Here is a 21,006-nt window from a genome sequence, read left to right as displayed (position 1 = left end):
TTTCTAATTACACCCATTTACCTATAAAATTTATGATTTTATTTTTTAGAGTTAATAGTATTTCATTTTGTGTATATACCACATTTTCATTATTCATTCATCAGTTGAAGCATTTGCATTGTTTCTATTCCCTAGCTCTTGTGAATAGATAGACTATGACCATGGCTGAGCAAGTTTCTATGGAGTAGGATGTTGAGTTCTTTGAGCTTATACCAAGGAGTACTACTGCTAGATCAGTTTTTAGCTCATTTTTTTAAATTTCCACGCTGACTTCCTGAACAGATGGACCAGTTTGCAATCCCACCAACAGTGAATGAGGGATCCATCTTCCTTGCTTCCTCCCCAGCATTTGTTGTTGGTTGTTTTCTTAATCTTAGCCATTCTGACTGGGGAGAATTACAAAGTTGTTTTATTTTGCATGTTCCTAATTGCTAAGGATGATGAACACTTTGAAAGATATTCCTTGTCCATTTTTATTTCTTCTTCTGAAAATTCTCTTCAAATACATAGCCTATTTTTAATTGGACCATTTGGGTTTTTTTTTTGACTCCTTATTTTTTGAGTTCTTTATATATTCTGTATATTAATCCTCTGTCAGATGTGTAGGTTGTAAAGATTTTCTCTTCACTCAACTTATTATTTTCTTAGATGTACAGAGTTTTTAGTTTGATGAAGTCCCATTTATCAGTTGTTGGACTTAATTCCGGGGCAGATGGAAGCCTATTAAGAATGTCCTTTCTTACACCTATATCCTGTAGGGTACTGCCTATGTTTTTTCTAGCAGTTTCAGTGTCCAGATTTCACAGGTCTCGAGCCATTTGGATTTGGGTTTTGTGCAGGGTGATATAGAGGAGTTTAGTTTCATTCTTCTAAATGTATGCATCCAGTTTTTCAGGGCCACTTGTTGAGGACATTGTCTTTTATCCAGTGTACATTTTTGGCATCTTTGTTAATTATCAGATGACTATAGCTAGGTACATACATGTTGTGGTCTTCTGCTTCTTCCACGGGTCTAAATGCCTGTTTTGTGCTATTATCAAACTTTTTTAATCACTGTAGTCCTGTAATGAGTCTTGAAATCTGGAATGGTAATCCCTCTGGCATTGTTTTGCTCAGGATTGCTCTGGCTAACAGGGGTCTTTTGTGGCTCCATCTGAATTTTTGGATTTTTTTCTCATTTCTGTGAATAATGTTGTGGTAAAGTGGGTATGGTGGAACACATCTCTTATACCAGTTTTCGGGAGGCAGAAGCAGGCAGATCTCTGATAGTTCAATGCCAACCTCATCTGCATAGTGAGTTTCTGAAAGGCAGAGCTGTATAGAGAGACTCTGTCTGAAAAAAATGTTGTGGTAGGTGCAGAGAAATTGCACTGTGGTTAAGAGAACTTACTGCTTTTGCAGAGGACCTAGGTTTAGTTCCCAGCATCCATGCAGTGGCTCACAACCATCTGTAACTCCAGTTCCATGTCCTCTTTTGACCCCCACAGGCAACTAGGCACGTATATGGTACACATACATACATACAGGCAAAATATTCATAGACATAAAATAAAATAAATAAAATGGTTCCTAAAAAGGAAAAAAAAATAATTTTTGACTAATGTTGTGGCCATTTTGACTGAGATTGCATTGAATCTGTAAATTACTTTTACTAAAATGGTCATTTTCACAATATTTTGCCAATCTCCAAGCATATAAGTTCTTTTTATTTTCTAATGCCTTCCTCAATCCGTTTATTCAGGGATTTGAAGTTTTTATTTTAGAATTCTTTCACTTATTAGTTAGGCTTATTCCTAATATTTTATTTTCTTTGATGCTATTGTAAATGGGAAAGTGTCTGTGATCTTTTTCTCAGTATTTGTTGATGGTTCATAGAAACTCTACTGATTTTTGTAAGTTGATTTTTACAACTTGCCACTCTGGTACAATTGTTGATTATTTTATCAAGTCTTCTGGTGGACTTTCTGGGATCTCTTACATATAATGTCATATCATGTGTAAATAGAGATAATCTGACTTCTTTTCCTATTTGTATCCATTTAATTTTCTTCTCTTGCCTTATTGCTCCAGCTACTGCTGTGAGCACTATATGAAAAGTATCTTAGTTAGGGTTTTTATTGCTGTAAAAAGACACCATGACCAGAACAACTCTTATTAAAAAAACATTTAATTGAGGGGGCTCACTTACAGTTTCAGATGTTCAGTCCATTATGATCATGACGGGGAGCATGGTGCCATGCTGGCAGATGTGGTGCTGGAGCTGAGAGTCCTACATCTTGCAGGCAACAGGAAGTCAACTGACACACCAGGCAGTATCCTGAGTATATGAAACCTCAAAGCCTGCTCCCACAGTGATACACTTCCAACAGAAGTTATAGCCCAGATTAAAGGTGTGGCCTCCAGCCCCAAGGTCTAGATTAAAGGCCTGTGTCATTGAACCTCCTCCAACAAGACCACACTTCCTCCAACAAGGCCACACCTCCTAAAAGTACCACACCCTATGAGCTTATGGGGGCCAAATACATTCGAACTACCACATTTCACTCCTTGGCCCTCATAAACCATTAACAGTATCATAATGCAAAATGTATTCAGTCCAATTACAAAAGTTTTCATAGTCTATCACAGTCTCAATGTTTAAAAGTCCAAAGTTCAAAGTCTTTTTGAGATTTGTGTAATCTCTTAACTATATTCCCCTTTAAAGTCAAATCAAAAAGCAGATCATATACTTCTAACATATAATGGCATAGATACACTGCCATTCCAAAACATAGGGAAGAGAGCATAGTGAGAAAATACTGCACAAAAGCAAGACCAAAACCAGCTGGGCAAACTCCAAACACTGCATTTCCATGTCTGATGTCAAAAGGCTCTTCAGGTCTCCAATTCCGTTCAGCTTTGTTGACTGCAACATACTTCTTTCTCTTGGACTAGTTCCACTCCTTGTTAGCAGCTCTCCTCAGCAGGTATCCCACAACTCTAGCATCTCTAACATCTTGGGTAATTACAAAATTCCAACCATCCAATATCTGGGATCCACTCATGATCCTCTGGACTCCTCCAGAGGGCTTGGGTCACTTCTCTGGCTCTGCGCTCTACAGGACACACAGCTCGTCTTCTAGGCTCCAGCTGGCTCCATTCCACTGCTGCTGCTGCTCTTGGTGGTCATCCCATGGTACTGGCATCTCCAAAACACTGGGATGTTCTGCTGCAACTGGACTGTACTTTCACCAATAGCTTCCCATAGGCTCTCTTCATGGTGCCAACCCTCAACTTCTTTGCATGACCCCTTCTGTCCTGAACCTTCAACTGTCACTGAGGCTGCACCTTCACCAATGGCCTTTCCTGGCTTCTCGTAGTGCCAAAATAAAATATTTAGGAATAAGAGGTGAAAAACTTCTACAATTAAAACTTCAAATCCCTGAATAAACAGCTTCTCTCCATGACCCCTTCATGCCTTCAAACCCAGTACCACATGGGTGATGCTTACATATTACCAAGGTCAGCTGCCAGCAAGCTGCCTCTTTCACTGTGGTGATATATTGTGTAGCCCAATATATTGTGTACCCTAATAAATTTATCTGGGGATCAGAGGACAGAACCAGCCACTAGATTAGACATAGAGGCCAGACAGTGGTGGCACACATCCTTAATCCTATCACTCAGGAGGCAGAGATCTGTCTGGATCTCTATGAGTTCAAGGCCACACTGGAAATAGAGCCAGGCAGTGGTGACCCACATCTTTAATCCCAGGACTTGAGATCTCATGTTTTTGCTTAGGAAGGACACATGCCTTTAATCACAGGAAGTGATATGGCAGGACACAGAAAGGTATATAAGGCATGAGGAAACAGAAACTTATTCTCTTGAGACAGAGGATTTCATAGAGATAAGAACATGGCTGGCTTGTTCTGTTTCTCTGATCTTTCAGCTTTTACCCCAATATCTGGCTCTGGTTTTTTTTTTTTTATTAATAAGACTGTTTAGCAATTCATATGGCTTTTTTCCTTTCCTGGTGGGGTCTGGCTTTCTCTGGATCTCCATCTTTGGCTGCTATTACACTAGGTAGCTGCCTTGAAATCCTCTTAGGTATCTACTATTCTATAGAGAAGCAGTCAGCCCCATATCTGAGTTGTCATTGTTAAAAAATTTGTGAGTCAATTAAGATAACTTAAAGGGAGAAATTAGTTAAAAGATAATTTTTCCCACATTAAAAAATGGGAAACATTTTTTACAATGGAAGGTGTTTGGTCTCTGTTTGATAAAACATTAGGCAGTCTGAAAATGGAACAATTAAAGAGAGGATAATTAATGTTGATAGGATTTACATACACTCAATAATAAGTATTATTTATTTGGTCATTTCTGTTACATAATTTAAAAAGTTGGTTAATGTGAGTACCAAGATAAAAATTTTAGAAAAATTTGTTAAAACGAATCATAGAGAAATTCAGACCCTGACAAAAGAATTTAAAGGTGAATCTATCTCAGCATTGCATTATACGATTACAGACAAACAACCTAAGGCTTTCAAACGACCAAACTTAATCTATCCTGTAACCTTACAGGAACTGCCAAATGCTCAAGGCCATGAATGAGCTGATTGGACACCTGTGCAAATGTTAGATTTGAAAAAATTTAAAGAAGCTATAGTGTCATATGGTATGCATTCTCCATTTGTGAAACAGATGTTAAACTCATGGTCAACTTGTAATAGAATTATCCCTAAAGACTGGAAAGATTTGGTTACAATGGTCTTAGAAGATGGTTCCCAGTTACAATGGAGGACCTGGTGCAAAGATGAGGCTAAGACCATTGAACAACAATGTAGGGCAAGAAGTATGAAAATTCCTCAAGATCAACTTCTTGGAGAAGGCAATTATGCTGATATACAAAGACAATCTTTATATGATGACCATACCCTAATTTTATGTCAAATGGCAGTCTTGAATGCTTGTGACAGAATTGAAGAAGTAGGAAAGAAAATTGAGTCATTTACAAAAGCTATACAGGGCCCAAAGAAACCTTAATGGATTTCTTACAAAGGCTGTCTTCAGCAGTAAATAGAATGATACTAAATTCAGAAGGTAGACAGATAATAATTAAATCTCTGGCTTTTGAAAATGTTAATGCACAATGCAAAAGGATATGTAGGCCATCAAAGGCAAGATCAGCACCCTTGGAGGAATGGATCTGAGATAAAAATAATATTAAATCTCATGACCATGATGATACTTGGATAGGAGAGGTGATTTCCAGAGGTTTGAAGGAAAATAGTAATGTCAGATGTTTCAAATATGGGAAACAAGGTCACATAAAAAGGGACTGTAAACAGAGCATTCCTAGAAACAATATTTTTTCAAGGAATTATCCCAACAGAATGCCATTCCCTTCTGTATTGCAAAAGGTGTGGTAAAGGCAGACATTTGACTAACAAATGTAAACCAACAAGGGATAGACAAAGTAATCCCTTGCCTTTTCTGGTGGGGGAATACCCTAAGGGACCTCTTGCAGGCCCCTGTGACAAATTCTATTTAGTCTTTTCCTGTCACCATGGGAGAAATTCCTTCCCAGAGCAATTAAAGATCCTAATTCCTATTGTAAAAATCCATACTGCTCTGGATGATAGAACAGCTATAAAAGAGAGAACAAACAGTTCAGGAAAAACCATAAATCAAATTTGATAAAGATTAGATTTAGAAACTCCCCAAAGTTAGAGTTAGGGAAGGGTTTTGTTTTTTGTCTTTTCAGGAAAATAAAAATAACCATCTTGAGAAATTTAAAGACCTTTGGACAAATGACAACTAAGCATCCAAAGAAGTAGAAGGAAGAACTACCTTGGAAATATTACCAAGAAAAGGAATAGTCTGGCCTAATGCAATCTCTGAAGTCTCCAAAAAGATAATGGGATCCCACAGTGATGATTCCACATGGACTACAATAATGCCATTAAGCTGACAAACACCACCTAAAGATCAGCTTTGGACTACAAAATGCTCAGGACAATTCAAGGTGGCTAGCTGAGATGATCCATCCTCACAGACTATTTGATTGAGGACTTGAGATAAGCCCTGCACTTTCCCATTATGCAGAGACTGGACAAATGATACAGCTAACTCTCTCAGGATTTGACAACTAACCCAAAAATTTTCTTATCAGGATCCCCTAAAGATGCCATCACCCGTAGACAGCAAGAAATAATTTTAAGAACATGATACCCACATTTCCAAAAGGTGGAGTGGGTGGCTTTTGGTCATTCAATGGGTTATGGATAATTGTCATTGTTTAGGATAGTTGGTTACAAGTAGTTAATTGATAATGGTCAGGAAAAAAGCTAAACAAAGGAAATTAGATTCAGGGTTCTCATTTAAAAAAGAGGATATAGATAAAATGTAGATTATTGAATCTACTCTGAAAAAAAGATACAGATTGAAATGATAGGATAAAAGATAGATTATTGAATCTACTCTGGAAAGAAAAGGGAGAATATAGATATGGTAAGATAAAAAGGTAGATTATTGAATCTACTTTTAAAAGGCAACTACTAGTTTTAAACATTTTATATTGGATTGGATTTTTGTATATTGTATACAAATTATGTATATTGGTACAAATTTGAGGTTGATTTTGTTAGAAAATACTGTATATATATTTCTATTCTTGTTCAAGGTATTGTACCTATACATTTTATTTAACAATGTAATGCAAATTGCTAGTCCTTGAAAGTTATTATTACCAACTATTTAGGATAATAAAGAAATGCAGGTGAGTAGTTAGTCATTACAATCAAACTTGTAGTCACATTAGGTATATTTTCAAAGGCAAGCAGAGATATATTTTAGATAGACAAGTCATCTTCAAACACTTCAGAGATCTACAGAATATGGCATTTAAGATGTTTTAGTAACATAGATTTTTTTTCTTTTTTTTATGACTATGAGACATGTCTGCTCCTGGCAGCACCAATCTACTTCAGAGAAGATGATGGGCATTGAAGAAACTCCTTATGGAGTTTACTTTCACTGTGGCAAAAGTTAGCCACTGGGCAAGAAAGTGACCTTACCTCAACTGCTGACAGTATGCTGTCCAAAATGGACAAGCAGGACACAAAGTAAAGGACTGCCAATCCTTACCAAGACAAGGTAGGAAGGGTCTTTAGGAAATCCTGCTTCACAGATGACAGATATGCTAGGCTTATAAGCCAGAGATGTATGCCCCAATGTTGCAGAGAAATCTTGTGTGACTAAAGAAGCAGCCAGCTGTTTCTATCATTTCTCACATTTTTTGGAAGTCACTTGTTTGCACTTCCTGTTTACTCAGTTAATATTATTTCCTTCTTGGGTCTCTGAGGAAGTTGAAGATTAGATAGTTATAGTTACAGTTTTCCTTGTTAAGAAATTCAGAAAAGAAACTCACTGAAGAGGTATAAAGTGTAAAAGTTTGAAAGACATCAAAAGATAGTTTTCATTCATAATGAAATTATGATAGAAGGTGAATTAGACACAATCCTTTGGATTCATGAAGATAGGATAGATAATGGATTATTTTCTCTGAATTTGTCAAATGTTAATGGACTGGATTATCCAAAAAGGAGAAATGTAGTGATATATTGTGTACCCTTGAGATATTGTGCACCCTAATAAACTTATCTAGGGATCAGAGGACAGAACCAGCCACTAGATTAGACATAGAGGCCAGACAGTGGTGGCACACATCCTTAATCCTATCACTCAGGAGGCAGAGATCTGTCTGGATCTCTATGAGTTCAAGGTCACACTGGAAACAGAGCCAGGCAGTGGTGACCCACACCTTTAATCCCAGGACTTGAGATCTCATGTCTTTGCTTGGGAAGGACACAGGCCTTTAATCACAGGAAGTAATATGGCAGAACACAGAAAGGTATATAAGGCATGAGGAAACAGAAACTTACTCTCTTGAGACAGAGGATTTCATAGAGATAAGAACATGGCTGGCTTGTTCTGTTTCTCTGATCTTTCAGCTATTACCTCAATATCTGTCTCAGGGTTTTTTTTATTAATAAGACCATTTAGCATTTCATGTTACATTCATTCTTTCTGCCAACTCTTTTGTCATATTCCCAGAGTCTTGGTGACCCCACTTAGACATCTTATTTAGGACCAAGATCTCAACAGACACTTAATCACCATTTTGACTACGAGTCTCTACATTAATTTTTGCCCACTGCAGAGAATCTTCTCTGGCTGGGGTTGAGAGAAATATTAGTCAATGGGAATAAACATAAATATTCAGAAGGCAGTTTAATAATATGTCCATTTGGCAAAACAACAGCAATAAGTCTTCCCCTAGGGCCCATGACCTTCTGAGCCATAGACTTTGGACCATGTTTACGGTACCAGGCATGCTCTGTCCCATAGAATTCAAACTTAATCAGCAATTCCTCAAATCTAATCATAAAGCAGTTGGTTACACTATGACCTTCATGCCACTGTTGCACCAGTGAGCATGTCTTGCCTTACAGGTTAGTATTGTAGCATTCAGGGTCATCACCAGGAAGTGGATTGATGGATTTTTCTCCACCAGCAGCCTCATAACACCTAGTATTATGAAAGCTAGCCAGGATAGAAGTTTCATGTATGTTCCAACTTGGTTTCTCTATGTCCTGTAACAAAAATATGTTCTGTCTTCACAATAGGGTCTTAACTCTAGTTCTGGTAGACTACCAAGAGCAAGAGCAACAGGCTTTGCTGTTTTTAGAGTCTCTGCATCCTCCCTGACCAGTAACTCTTAGGAAGTTACACCATACTTGGCATTGGGGTTTCCCTTTAATAACTCATGTCATCTAAGGAAAGCATTGTTTACCCATTGCTTAATAGCTTACATTTATTTAAGTCATATTTTTGACTAGCTTAATGTCTTAGGTGCTAGAGTTACTATTGCTGTGATGAAACACCATGACCAAAGCTCCTTGGAGAGGAAAGGATTTATTTGGCTTATGCTTCATCAACACTGTTGTTCATCAAATCAAGACAGGAACTCAAACAGGGCAGGAACCTGGAGGCAGGAGCTGATGTAGAAGCTATGGAGGGGTGCTACTTACTAACTTGCTCCACATGGCTTTCTCCAACTGCTTTCTTATGTAACTGAGGACCATCATCCCAGGCAGGGATGCCACCACCCACAATGGGCTGGGCCCTCAATCACTAATAAGAAAATGCCCTACAGACTTGCATACAGACCCATCTTAAGGAGACATTTACTTAATTGAGATTCCTTCCTCTCTAAATTCACTAAAGATGGCTTTAGCTTGCATGAAGTAGACATAAATCCATCTAGAACACTTATAAGTAGTGTGTTTCTATACAAATAATTCATACATTATTAGTTTGTGTTAACCAATCCTCACCCATTCCTCTCCCCTGACATACAATCCTTATCTTCACTTAAAATGTGAACCCCACTTTCATATCACATGTGTTCTACTCTGTCTGCACTCCATAAGATCTCTTACCCCAGTCCTCCCTTGGGCTCATTATAGTTTCCTGAACACTAGAGACACTCCAAATAAATCTCACATGGACCCACCTCTAGACGAAAAGGTACAAGCAATTAGTGGCTGCTGAGAGAGGGAGAATCAGAATTCTCCAGAGATGAGCCCCTCATAGGTTATCTAGTCCCAAGTGGTCAGCATTAAATATATAACAGCAACACTAAATAGACTCAGCAGAATGTGTGTATGCATGTACGTACGTACGTATGTATGTATGTAAGTATGTATTGTGTAAAAATCAATAAAGAATAAAAGGTGAGCTTAGTGGGAAAGAAGGGACGCAGTAGGAATTAGAGGATGTAGAAAAGTTAGAGAAAGGGGGAAATGATGTAAATATAGTATGCATGTAGGAAATTCTCCAAAATTAACCTAAGAAAAACTTAAAAAACAAATTATACATATAAATCTAAATATATCAAGCTAGGATTCATAAATGACAGAGAAAATGTACATTGTCTCCCTATGGATGAGTTATCTCACTTAGAAAGATATATCCTATTTCCATCCATTTTCTGTAGTTTTTTAATTGGCCTTTTCATTTTATGTATGTATGTGCTATGGATATATATGTGTATGTGTATTTGCATATGTTGGGCATACATATGTTGGGAATTGCACTGTGTGTGTAGGTGGACACCCTAAATTGATGTTGAGAATCTTCTTCAGTTGTTCTCCCTTTATTCATTGAGACAGAATCTCCCATCATCCACATCCAGAGCTTGTCAATGGAGCAAGTCTAGCTAGAGATCTTGCTCTAGGGACCCCCTGTCTCAGCTTACTGGCCTGAAGTAACAGAGGGCCACAGTGTAAACACAGCATGTGCATGGGGCCCTGGGACCCAAATTCTAGTCTGCATGCTCCTGCTGATAGCTCTTTAACTTCTGAGCCATCTCGCTGCCCCAGTGACATTTGAAGTGTGACAGAACTAAAGAAGATTTAGATGTGTAGGTGGTAATAGACACATTCCAGCTGGAAGATCCTGGAGAGCATAGCCTAGGAAGAACTGAGCCATCCCTTTGCATCTGGGCCAGACATGGCCCAAGTGAAGCAGACCTTGGTCATAGATATGAGTGGCCAGTCTGCTGTACTCAGATGTTAGAAGTCTTCCTACAAAGACAATAAGAGCTGATCTATAGATCCTGATTTCAGAGGCAAGTTGGCCCCTGAAACCAGTCTCTCAAGGGACAATTCTAACCAAATTTTCATCACACCTTAGCCAAGGCAGTACTGGCAGCTGCCTTGTCCTTTGGGAAACCTGCAGATGCTGAGTGATGAACTTGAATTCTGGTCCATGGAGCATCCTCCTATATGCTTTATCTTGAGTTCCTTCCAAAGAAGATGCTGAGATGAGATTTGTGGTCATGACAAAAACTAGAGAGAGGACTTCTCAAATGCACTGGTTGGAGGAAGGGGTGTAGGGCAGGAGGAAGGAAGCCAGCGAAGTGTGCTGTGTGAACAGTGGGGCATGTGACATCAAGAGCAAGTGTGTTAGTTGTCCATTGCCAGGACAGGAAACAGAGACTGGGTAACTTTTGTTGTTTTTGTTGTTTGTTTATTTGATTGACTGATTGACTGACTGACTGACTGACTGACTGATTTTAATACTCCAGAATGATTCCAAATTCATCATATGGAAAAGTTGGCCCTGAGCTCCTGATTCTCCTGCCTCTATCTTCTGAGTGATGAATTACAGGACTATACAATCATGCTTAGTGGTTATAGTTTTTTGTTTGTTTATTTGTTTGTTTAGAATATGTATATTTAATTATAGTTCTGGAATCTGGAAGTCCAAGTAGAGATTACAACCACTCAGCTTAAGAAGAAAAGTATACAGGCAAGAAGGTGCCTACAAGAGAGAAGGGGAACCCCTTCCCACTACAGCTTGTTCATTCCTAGAAGAAAAGTATTGAACAATTAAGGGGCCTGCTCCCATGACTCCACACACTCACACTAGACCCTTGTCCCTATACTGTTACACTGGCAACTGAGTTTCAGTGAGAAGAAAAGACATTCAAACAGTAACCACAAATAAGGCTTATTGTTACCAAACATACTGGAAGAAACTACAAGACACCTGGGATTGCCAGGGCCGTGGACAGGGGACCAAGTCTATGATCTGAAACGTAAACACTACAGCATTCCTAGACCATCACATCAGACACATGCTGGTAACATAGTTTTATTAGAAGTGCAGCAGATGGCAACTGAAGTTCAGATGTCAGTCCACCAGAAGAATATCTCTCTGATGGATATGTCTCGTTCAAGCAAGGCTTAAGAGAATACAGACTCCAAAATGTATTTTGCTTCTGTTGTCTCCCTGCATGCTGCTGCTACTATGTATATGGCATGGAAATTCCCCCCACTGCCTGTGTGTTTATCTCATGAATATATTCCATTTACTGGGCATATGTATACCTGTAGATGGTCAGGAAGATGATTTCTTCTTAATCTGTATAATTTTGTTGAATAAAAATAATACTAGGATATTTTTCATAGCTAGGCTTGTGGTTACACATGAGGCCTGTGAGTTATACCTAAAAGCTGTTTTATATCAGAGCTCAGGCTTACATAGGAAATTAGTCATATCTCCCCAGCACTAAGACAGCTGATTTAAGGCTTCAAAGTAACTTTATATTAATACCAGATGTCTTTATAATGGATTTAAAAATATACATTCTCAGAAATAGCAATCTAGTTCACAAGGACATACTAAGCTGCCTGGCCAGGTTGTAAATACAAAGACAGCACAATTATTGCTAGCTGGCAAATGATTAAATTCTTACACCCATTCCTGTCCTCAAATTGTAAAAATTTGTTCTAATTAGTCAAGGCTAAAGAAAATAACTTGACTCTGAACCCACTAATGAGGGCTGTAAGTATTCTTAGACAATCAGAAGTTACACACAGGATAGGAAAATATATTTCAAGATTTACAAACTTTTTATCATTACTGTGCCTTGGAGAATGCCATAATGAGCTCATATTAAGAAATTTAAAGTAAACCTGAATTTCAACCAAAGCATTTATGACACAGCTCTCTTTCTGTAAACACTTCGAGAAAGCCCAGCATTTCTGTCAATTACAAAATGTTAGTTTAAAATGTTATTACAGTTAGAAATATAGAATATATGCACAAATTCCTTATTTCTCTTAGATTCCTCAATAGTTTGACAATCTCTATAAATAGATAACAATAACTAGAACTTTCTTTGAAGTTGCAACTGCAAGATTACAGCCCCACAATTAGAGAGCTAAGATTTATTACATATGTGTCATCAGAATGAGTCTGTTTCTTATCATTTACTGAAATGTGACCTTAAAATGTAACTCCTATATTCTGCATGAAATAGGCTATTGGATGGATGGATAGAAAGATAATTAGATAGATAGATAGATAGATAGATAGATAGATAGATAGATAGATAGACAGATAGATAGCTGTTGAGACAAAGAAGAGCTGGAGCCAACATGAGAAAATAGACAGAAAAGCCAAGATGAGAAAAGAGAGCAACACAAGAAAATAAAGAAAGTAACCATCAGAACGCGCTTGTTCCTTTCCTAAAAACCTCAGATAGAAAAGGTTCTTGAGGCCCTGCTACTCTGTGGCATTTTCTTTGCTACCATGCCAGCAGCCTGGAAGCTGGTCTTAAAGGCTGCATTAGACACAGTCTCAGGACTTAACAGAATGATGTCAGGACTGCAATGGTGGGGGTCAATGGGATCTGTCAGGAACAGACATTGGCTTCACTGTCTGTTCTAGTACTTCCTGGCCTCCTACAGGGAAAGACCACAGCCCCCAAAATTACAAATGGGAAAGCTGAGCTTAGAGAAGCTATAAGATCATCCCATAGACTGAATGAGGACAAAGTTGCTTCTGTGAACTCACAACTTATTCTTGATCCCAAGAGTAGGTCTAGCACAGAGTAAGACATTGATAAATATATGGTGTGTGGGTGAAGGCCAAACAATTGTTATAGGTCAAGTGAATAATTGAACTAAATTCTTCTACTATAAAGCTCACCTTCTTTGCACTGAACTGTTCAGCTATCCCAGCACCCACAGAAAGTCTGTTGTACAGCTTAGACAGATGCCTAAGCTTGTCCGGTTGTTGAAGGATGAAGAGAAGGAAAAAAGAAAGGAATGAAAGAACAAACAACTCTACTGTGTACACTTATGCTCCATCTTTCTCTCCTTTATTTAGAAATCATTCAAGAAATATATCAGAACCAAGGAAGAGAGAATCTTTACCCCACACAGACGTTGAAAACAGCGGATTTGCTCCAAAATTTCACACAGCTACTACTCCTACAAAATTCTTGCCCGAGAGGCTGGGAGACCTTGGTGAGGGAAAGCTGGCATCAATGTGTAGCAGAAGAGAGAGGACATCTGATTGAGGCCAAAGACTTATTTCTCCCAAGCACAGGTACTCAGGAGGAGCCTCAGTTAGTCATATTAGAGGGGGCTGCTGGGATTGGGAAGTCAACGCTGGCCAGGCATGTGAAGAGAGCCTGGAAGGAAGGCCAGCTCTACAGGGATCGCTTCCAGCATGTCTTCTACTTCAGCTGCAGAGAGCTGGCCCAATGCAAGCAGCTGAGTCTGGCTGAGCTCATAGCAAAAGATGAGACTGTGTCTGCAGCTCCCATCAGACAAATCCTGTATCACCCTGAAAAGCTGCTCTTCATCCTGGATGGCATAGATGAGCCAGCATGGGTCTTGGAGGAACAGAATCCTGAGCTCTGTCTGCACTGGAGCCAACAACAGCCAGTGCACACACTGTTAGGTGGTTTGCTGAGGAAATCCATCCTGCCTGGGGCTTCCTTGCTGCTCACATCTCGGACCACAGTTCTGAGGAAGCTCATTTCTTCTTTGGGGCAGCCACGTTGGGTGGAAATCCTGGGTTTCTCTGAGTCAGGACGGAAGGAATACTTCAACAAATATTTTACAAAGCAAAGAGAATCAATTGCAGCTTTTAGCTTCATTGAATCAAACCCAATGCTCTCAACACTATGTTTTATGCCCTGGGTGTCCTGGCTGGTCTGCACTTGCCTGAAGCAGCAGATGGAACAGGGGGGAGACCTCTCAATGACTGTTCAGACCACCACAGCTCTCTGCCTGAAATATCTTTCCCAGACTCTCCCATCCAAGTACCAGGGGAATGAGCTCACAGGGCTCTGCTCACTGGCTGCTGAGGGGATCTGCCAAAGAAGGACCCTGTTCAGTGAGAGAGATCTCCAGGAGCAAAGGTTATCTGAAGACGTCATTGCCACTTTCCTGAAGATTGGTATCCTTCAAAAGCAACCCAGTTCTCTGAGCTATAGCTTCTCTCACTTGTGTCTCCAGGAGTTCTTTGCAGCAATGTCCTGCATTTTGGGAGATAATGAGAGACATGGTGATATGGAAAACTACAGAATTGTGGAAACACTTATAGAAGTGTATGGAAGACAAGATCTGTTTGAAGCACCCACCATACGCTTCCTATTTGGCCTTTTAAGTGAACAGGGGATTAAAGAGATAAGGAAGATCTTCACAGGCCCCTTGATCCTGCACACACCATGGGACCTGCTGGGGAAATCCAGCACATTGCTCCAGCATCAGCAGCTATATTCTCTGGGGTTGTTTCATTGTCTGTATGAGATTCAAAATGAGGATCTCTTGACAGAAGTGATGCATGATCTTCTAAAAATGAGGGACAATGCCCTGACAGATATGGCTCACCCAGTGTTTCAGACAAATGTGAAGCATTTGATTGTCCAGACAGATGTGGAGCTAATGGTGGTCACTTTCTGCATTAAGTTCTGCCACCATGTGAAGAGGCTTCAGCTGGATGGGGGTAGACAGCAAGGACAAACGCTGATGGCCCCCAGGATGGTTCTGTGAGTATCCAGACACAGCCCTTTGTCCAGCTTCCCTGTGGATCCCACGAGCACACATGTTCTGAGCACTAGCAACACTCTTAGCTGCATCAAGGACAGCATGATACAGATCATCAGTGACATCTAACTGCTGAATCTGACTTTTTCTATTTGCCTCTGTGTGGTTGACCAGGGGTGGGCTTTGAACTTCTGTCTCTTCCTATACCTTGGTGAAGACCACACACCTTCTCAGATTCAAATCATCTTTACCCTTCAGAAGGTTCAAATGGCCTACAGTTACTGATCTTCTCTCTTACCATGCTTTCTCTCTGAGAAACTGCTCATTCAGTTCCTGCAGGCCCTATCCCTTATCCGCATGACAATGACATTGACCTTGAAGTCTTCCCCCATTACCTCAGAATGCTTATGTAAGAGAGTCCCTTTATTTCCCCTATCCAGATGACTTCCTTGTTTGTATCAATTAAGGCAACATGGCCCTGGTACTCAGCCTGAAGGCTTCCTAACTTCCTGCCAATCCTAGAAGCAAGGTAGACTTCCCCTTCCACTGTGCTGTAGTGGTGACTCAGTACCAGGATGTGTCTCTTTCCCCTCTAGATGATTCTCACCATCAATATTCATTAAGTGCTCATTTTATGACAGTCTCTATCAATCAATTACAGGAGGAGAACTACAGTTACTGCCAGGAGGACCTCAAAAGTTGGACATAATGCAGTCAAGTACACAAATTACATAGGGTGTGACTCCTGCAATGATCAGGCACACACCAGGTATCAGGGAAGAGAATGCTCACTCAAGTGGACCAGAAGGGAGAGATTCTCAGAGGAAGAGATGTTTTTTTTTTTCTTTGAGTCTTCTGTTTCTACACACTGAAACTTTTCCCCAGATAAGTTGAGCTGGACTTGGCCAGCATACATTTGAAATCCCATCATTTTGGTGGCTAAAACTGGGAGATTCCTTGAGTTCTGGCTTTTATACCAATCTGAACAACATACAAAAGCCCACATGAAAAGTAAATGGCTTAAAAGTAATGGAACAACTGTCAGAGAACAGGAAGGGGATGAAGAGAGGAAAGAAAATGGGTCAGAGAGCACAGATGTGATCAAACTGTGTTGCACACATATTGGAAGTTGTCTCAATGACTCATTTTATATGATTAGGATGGACTAATAAAAATCTGCTTGCTGTAGAAGAGTGAGGATCTATCAATTATCAAAAAAAAAAAATAGTATCCTCCAGAATTCCATTTCTCAGAAAGGACAGCATTAAGAACTGGGATAGCTGAACTTGGTCATGCACACCTGTCATCCCAAACTCAGAAGGCTGAGGTAAGAAGGTCAGAAGACCCAGTATAGCCTGGGCTACATAGTGTTATGCTGTCTAAAAATATCATGAGATAAGGATGTAGATCATTGGTAGAAAGATTGTCTTGATTAATTTGGGTTAAGTCAGTGTGGTAGTTTAAATGTATCTGGCCCCCATAATCTCATAGGAAGTGTCACTATTAGGAGGTGTGACCTTGTTGAAGGAAGCATGTCACTGTGGGGGCAGGCTTTGAGGTCTCATATATGTTGAATATACTGCTCAGTGAGACACACTACTTCCTGTTTCCTTCTGATAAGATGTAGTCAGCACCATGTCTGCCTACATGCTGCCATGCTTCAGCCATGATGATAATAGACTGAACTGCTGAACTGTAAGGGAGCCACCACAATTAAATGTTTTCTTTATAAGAGTTGCCATGGTCCTGCTGTCCCTTCACAGCATATAGAAATCTAACCAAGACAGGCAACTTACAGAAGAGTTTATTTGGACTTGTGGTCTAGAGGGATCAGGGATCACCATTGTGACAGAGGGAAAAGATGTGACTGGAGCAGCAGATGAAGCTCATTTCTTGAAACAACAAACAAGAAGCAAAAAAAAGAGTGTAGTGGGAATGGCTCAAGGCTTTGAAATCTTAAAGCCTGCCCCCAAAGACATATTTTCTCCCACAGAGTCATACCTCTAAAGCCTCTCCAATGAGTACCACTAATCAGGGATCAACCATTCAAATGCTCATTATTCTGGGTGAAATCTCACCACCTAATAAGCCCAAGACCCTGTGTTTAATTAACAACATGAAAGAAAAAATGTGACATGCCCTTTAACCTTTTTACTATGTACTTTTCTATGGAAAAACTGAGCCACACTATCTCAGTTGTCATATATTCATACTTATTTTCTTAATGAATCAAGGCTGTCTTCTCCAGTCACTAAAAGTTTACTACAAATACAATACCATTCTGAATAGCATTACTATATTCTCTTGTGAGAATACCTTGGCCAAATGAACCATTTTTCTGTTCTTAGCCATTTTAGGTTGTTTCTAAATGTCTCTGGTTAAAAATAAGTAATCCTGGAACTCACTTGGTAGCCCAGGCTGGCCTCGAACTCACAGAGATCCGCCTGGCTCTGCCTCCCCTGTCTCGAAAAACCAATAAATAAATAAATAAATAAATAAATAAATAAATAAATAAATAAATAAATAATCCTTGAAGCATCTTGATATAGATGTTGCAAATAGAAGTGGTCTGCTGTGGAGCCTCAGATTTCTGAGTATGTACTAAGACAGAGACCAGTTAGGACAAGAGAAACAAGGAACACCAGCCTGATTGCAAAGGCTAGTGGCCTTAGGAGCCTGGGGACAACCCCATGGGAAAGATAAAGGCTTCAACCACTAGTGAGAAAGAAAAAAAGAGGGGAAGAGACAGCAAGACAAGGTAGAGAGACAAGCAGGAGGCCATTGGACACAAGGAAAACAGTTCAGAGGTGGAGACTGGCCAAAGCCAAGGGAAGGGAAAGGACAAGCAAAGGAAATTAAGGCATCAAAGATGGCAAAGTGAGCAACTTCTATGTGTATGGCTCATAATGACACCACTGGATTTTTTAATAGTACATTCTGAAATTCCACTTTAAGTCAGTGTGACTATTAGCCATGCATCAAAACTGTCATCCTTTCAGGGATAGATGAGTGGTTCCAAGATTAAGACCACTTGCTGTTCTTATAGAGGATGTAAATCCATTCCCAGGACCCACATCAGATGGCTCACAACCAACTTTAATTACAGTGTCAGAGGATCTGAGGCCCTGCTTCTACCCACTCCAGGCTTATGCACACACACATACAAGCAGGCATACAAATATACACATAAAGTAAAAAATAATAAAGCTTTAAAAAATACCATCCTTGCCGGGCGGTGGTGGTCCATGCCTTTAATCCCAGCACTCGGGAGGCAGAGCCAGGCAGATCTCTGTGAGTTCAAGGCCAGCCTGGGCTACCAAGTGAGTTCCAGGAAAGGCACAAAACTACACAGAGAAACCCTGTCTCGAAAAACAAAAACAAACAAAAAAAAATACCATCCTTTAAAATTAAGTATTTGGTTACCTTGACATTTCTTTGGTTTTGTACAATTAGAATAAAATGTCTATAGTTTTTGTCTCAGTCAAAGTTGGCCGCTTTTAGTCTATGTTTTTTGGTGTTGTGGTTTTTTGACTTTGTCATTTTGTTTTGTTTGGAGGGTTTGGGATAGAACATTGCACAGGCCAGGCTTGGAGTTACTCAAAGCCTCTTCAGGTTTGTAGCTTAGGCTGGCCTAGAACTCACCATTTTCCTGCTTTTGTATGCTTGGTTGCTGTCATTACAGGAATTGCACTACCACTCTGAGATGATCTTCCCTCTCCCTTATTTCCCCTTCTCTGTGTTCTTCTATCCTTGGAAGGATATAGGGACCACGTGAACAAACACATCTATAGTTTTTATGACCGTGCTCAATATCTCATCACAGAGTCATTCTCAACCACTTCTGCTGAGCTCTCTTTCCACTTCCCCTTTCCAATTTTCCTTCATGAATCTCTAAAATACTGTTCCAAAGGAAAGCAAGTACATTCACATCAAAAGGAAGAAGGCTGTCTGAGTTACCAAGGTCCTTCTTTGTGCCAGGGCCTGTGGTAAGCACTAGATTAAAAAGAAAACATGCAAGTCACCTGTTCACACCCTATGGGACACCTAGACTAGTCAGAAAAAGACACACAAAATGAGAACACAAATTACTACGATAAGGATGTAGATGAGGAACCACCCAGAGGAGAGGATCCAGATGTTGGAGCAAAGGAGCATATGGAAGCTGGTGAATCCTGGGGTTAGCATATTGAGGCCTAGTGCTAAGGCAGATAGAAATCTAATGTGCTGTGTGAGGATGTGCACCTCAGACCATGGACACACAAGTTACATCCCTCATTTCCCCCCCCCTTTTCTTTCTCCTTCAGGTCCAGGTGGATCCCTATCACAGATACCAGTTGGCAGATTCTCTTCTCCACTATTGAGATCACAGGAAACCTGGAGGAGCTGGACCTAAGTGGAAATCCAATGAGCTACTTCGCACTGTGTAGTCTTTGTAGGACCCTGAGTTGCCCTGGATGTCACCTAAAGATATTGTGGTGAGTCTGGCCTCGATTCTCCCTTGAAGCAGAGATGGATGGACTGGAGACTAAATGCAAAACCTGAGTCTAGGGTGAGGACTGGTATTCATCAAATATTCACCAAACTGTTTTGACCACACCTGTGACAGATGCCAGATTTGCTATGATAAATGGAATTCTGTTCTTTGTGATCATGAAAGACTGACACACATCAAGGAATCCCACTACCAACAGGCCTATGAGGTCTCCAGTGGAGCAAAATTCCTCAGAAAGTGGCTAGGAAAGCTGAAGAACACAGAGACAAAGGGAAGCCCAAAGGGAGAAAGCTGCAAGCTCAGGCAATGCCCTCTTGCCCTATTTTCTCCTGCCCTCTGACCTCATATCCAGCCTTCTACTCTGTTTTTATGGACTCCACCATTATTATGATTTTATGTAATGAGTCAGATGCCCTATTCTCTGGTGATTTTTACTTCAGATGGCTCTTGAAATATAAGTTAGCTGTCCTGGGCCTCATGAAGCTCTGCAATGTCCAGTCACAGCAGAGCAGTGGTCTCCAGCCTATACTCCATTGTATTTGTAGCTCAGCTGTGGGAAGCATGGAATTATCCACCCATACTAGAAAATACACTCCAGAGAGCTAAACACTGCTAGCATAGCACACCAGGGCTCACAAAAGGAGACCTGAGGTAAGTTCCCAAGAGCAGTTGGCCCTGGAGAAGCTAATGGTGAGCATCTCCCATGCAGGCTAATCAACTGCAGCCTCACATCCAGACACTGTGTGAACCTGGCCTCAGTGCTCAAGGCCAGTTCCAGCCTGGCTGAGCTAGACCTACAGCTGAATGACCTGGGCGACCATGGTGTGAGGCTACTGTGTGAGGGGCTAAGAAGTCCTATCTGCAGCCTCAGAATCCTACGGTAAGTAATAACCTGAGATTCCCTGTGGGCAGAAGGCAAGGGAAAGACATGGGGGTTACAGAACATGGGACACAGTAAAGAAAGGGGACAGAAAATGCATCATTAGCCTGGCCAGCTGTGCCATTTACACCCTATGACTTAGGAAAGCTGCTCTCTTCTCTAACCCTCAGTTTCCTCATCTATCAAATGGAGTGTCATACCCACCTTGTGGATTACAATGACACAAAATATACG

General features: G+C 40.3%; 1 protein-coding gene across 1 annotated transcript in view; it reads left to right on the top strand.

Annotated features, from left to right (window-relative positions):
* Positions 1-21,006, top strand: part of LOC131917014 (NACHT, LRR and PYD domains-containing protein 1a-like) — a 60,089-nt gene that overhangs the window by 16,511 nt on the left and 22,572 nt on the right. The window contains exons 2-4 of the mRNA XM_059270664.1: positions 13,731-15,402; positions 19,705-19,875; positions 20,602-20,772. Of these exons, the coding sequence (XP_059126647.1) occupies positions 13,731-15,402; positions 19,705-19,875; positions 20,602-20,772 (2,014 nt within the window). The remainder of the gene's footprint in view (positions 1-13,730; positions 15,403-19,704; positions 19,876-20,601; positions 20,773-21,006) is intronic.

Source organism: Peromyscus eremicus, chromosome 8a, assembly GCF_949786415.1.
Source record: "Peromyscus eremicus chromosome 8a, PerEre_H2_v1, whole genome shotgun sequence".
Taxonomy (NCBI): domain Eukaryota; kingdom Metazoa; phylum Chordata; class Mammalia; order Rodentia; family Cricetidae; genus Peromyscus; species Peromyscus eremicus.
This window is presented reverse-complemented; position numbering and strand designations above follow the sequence as displayed.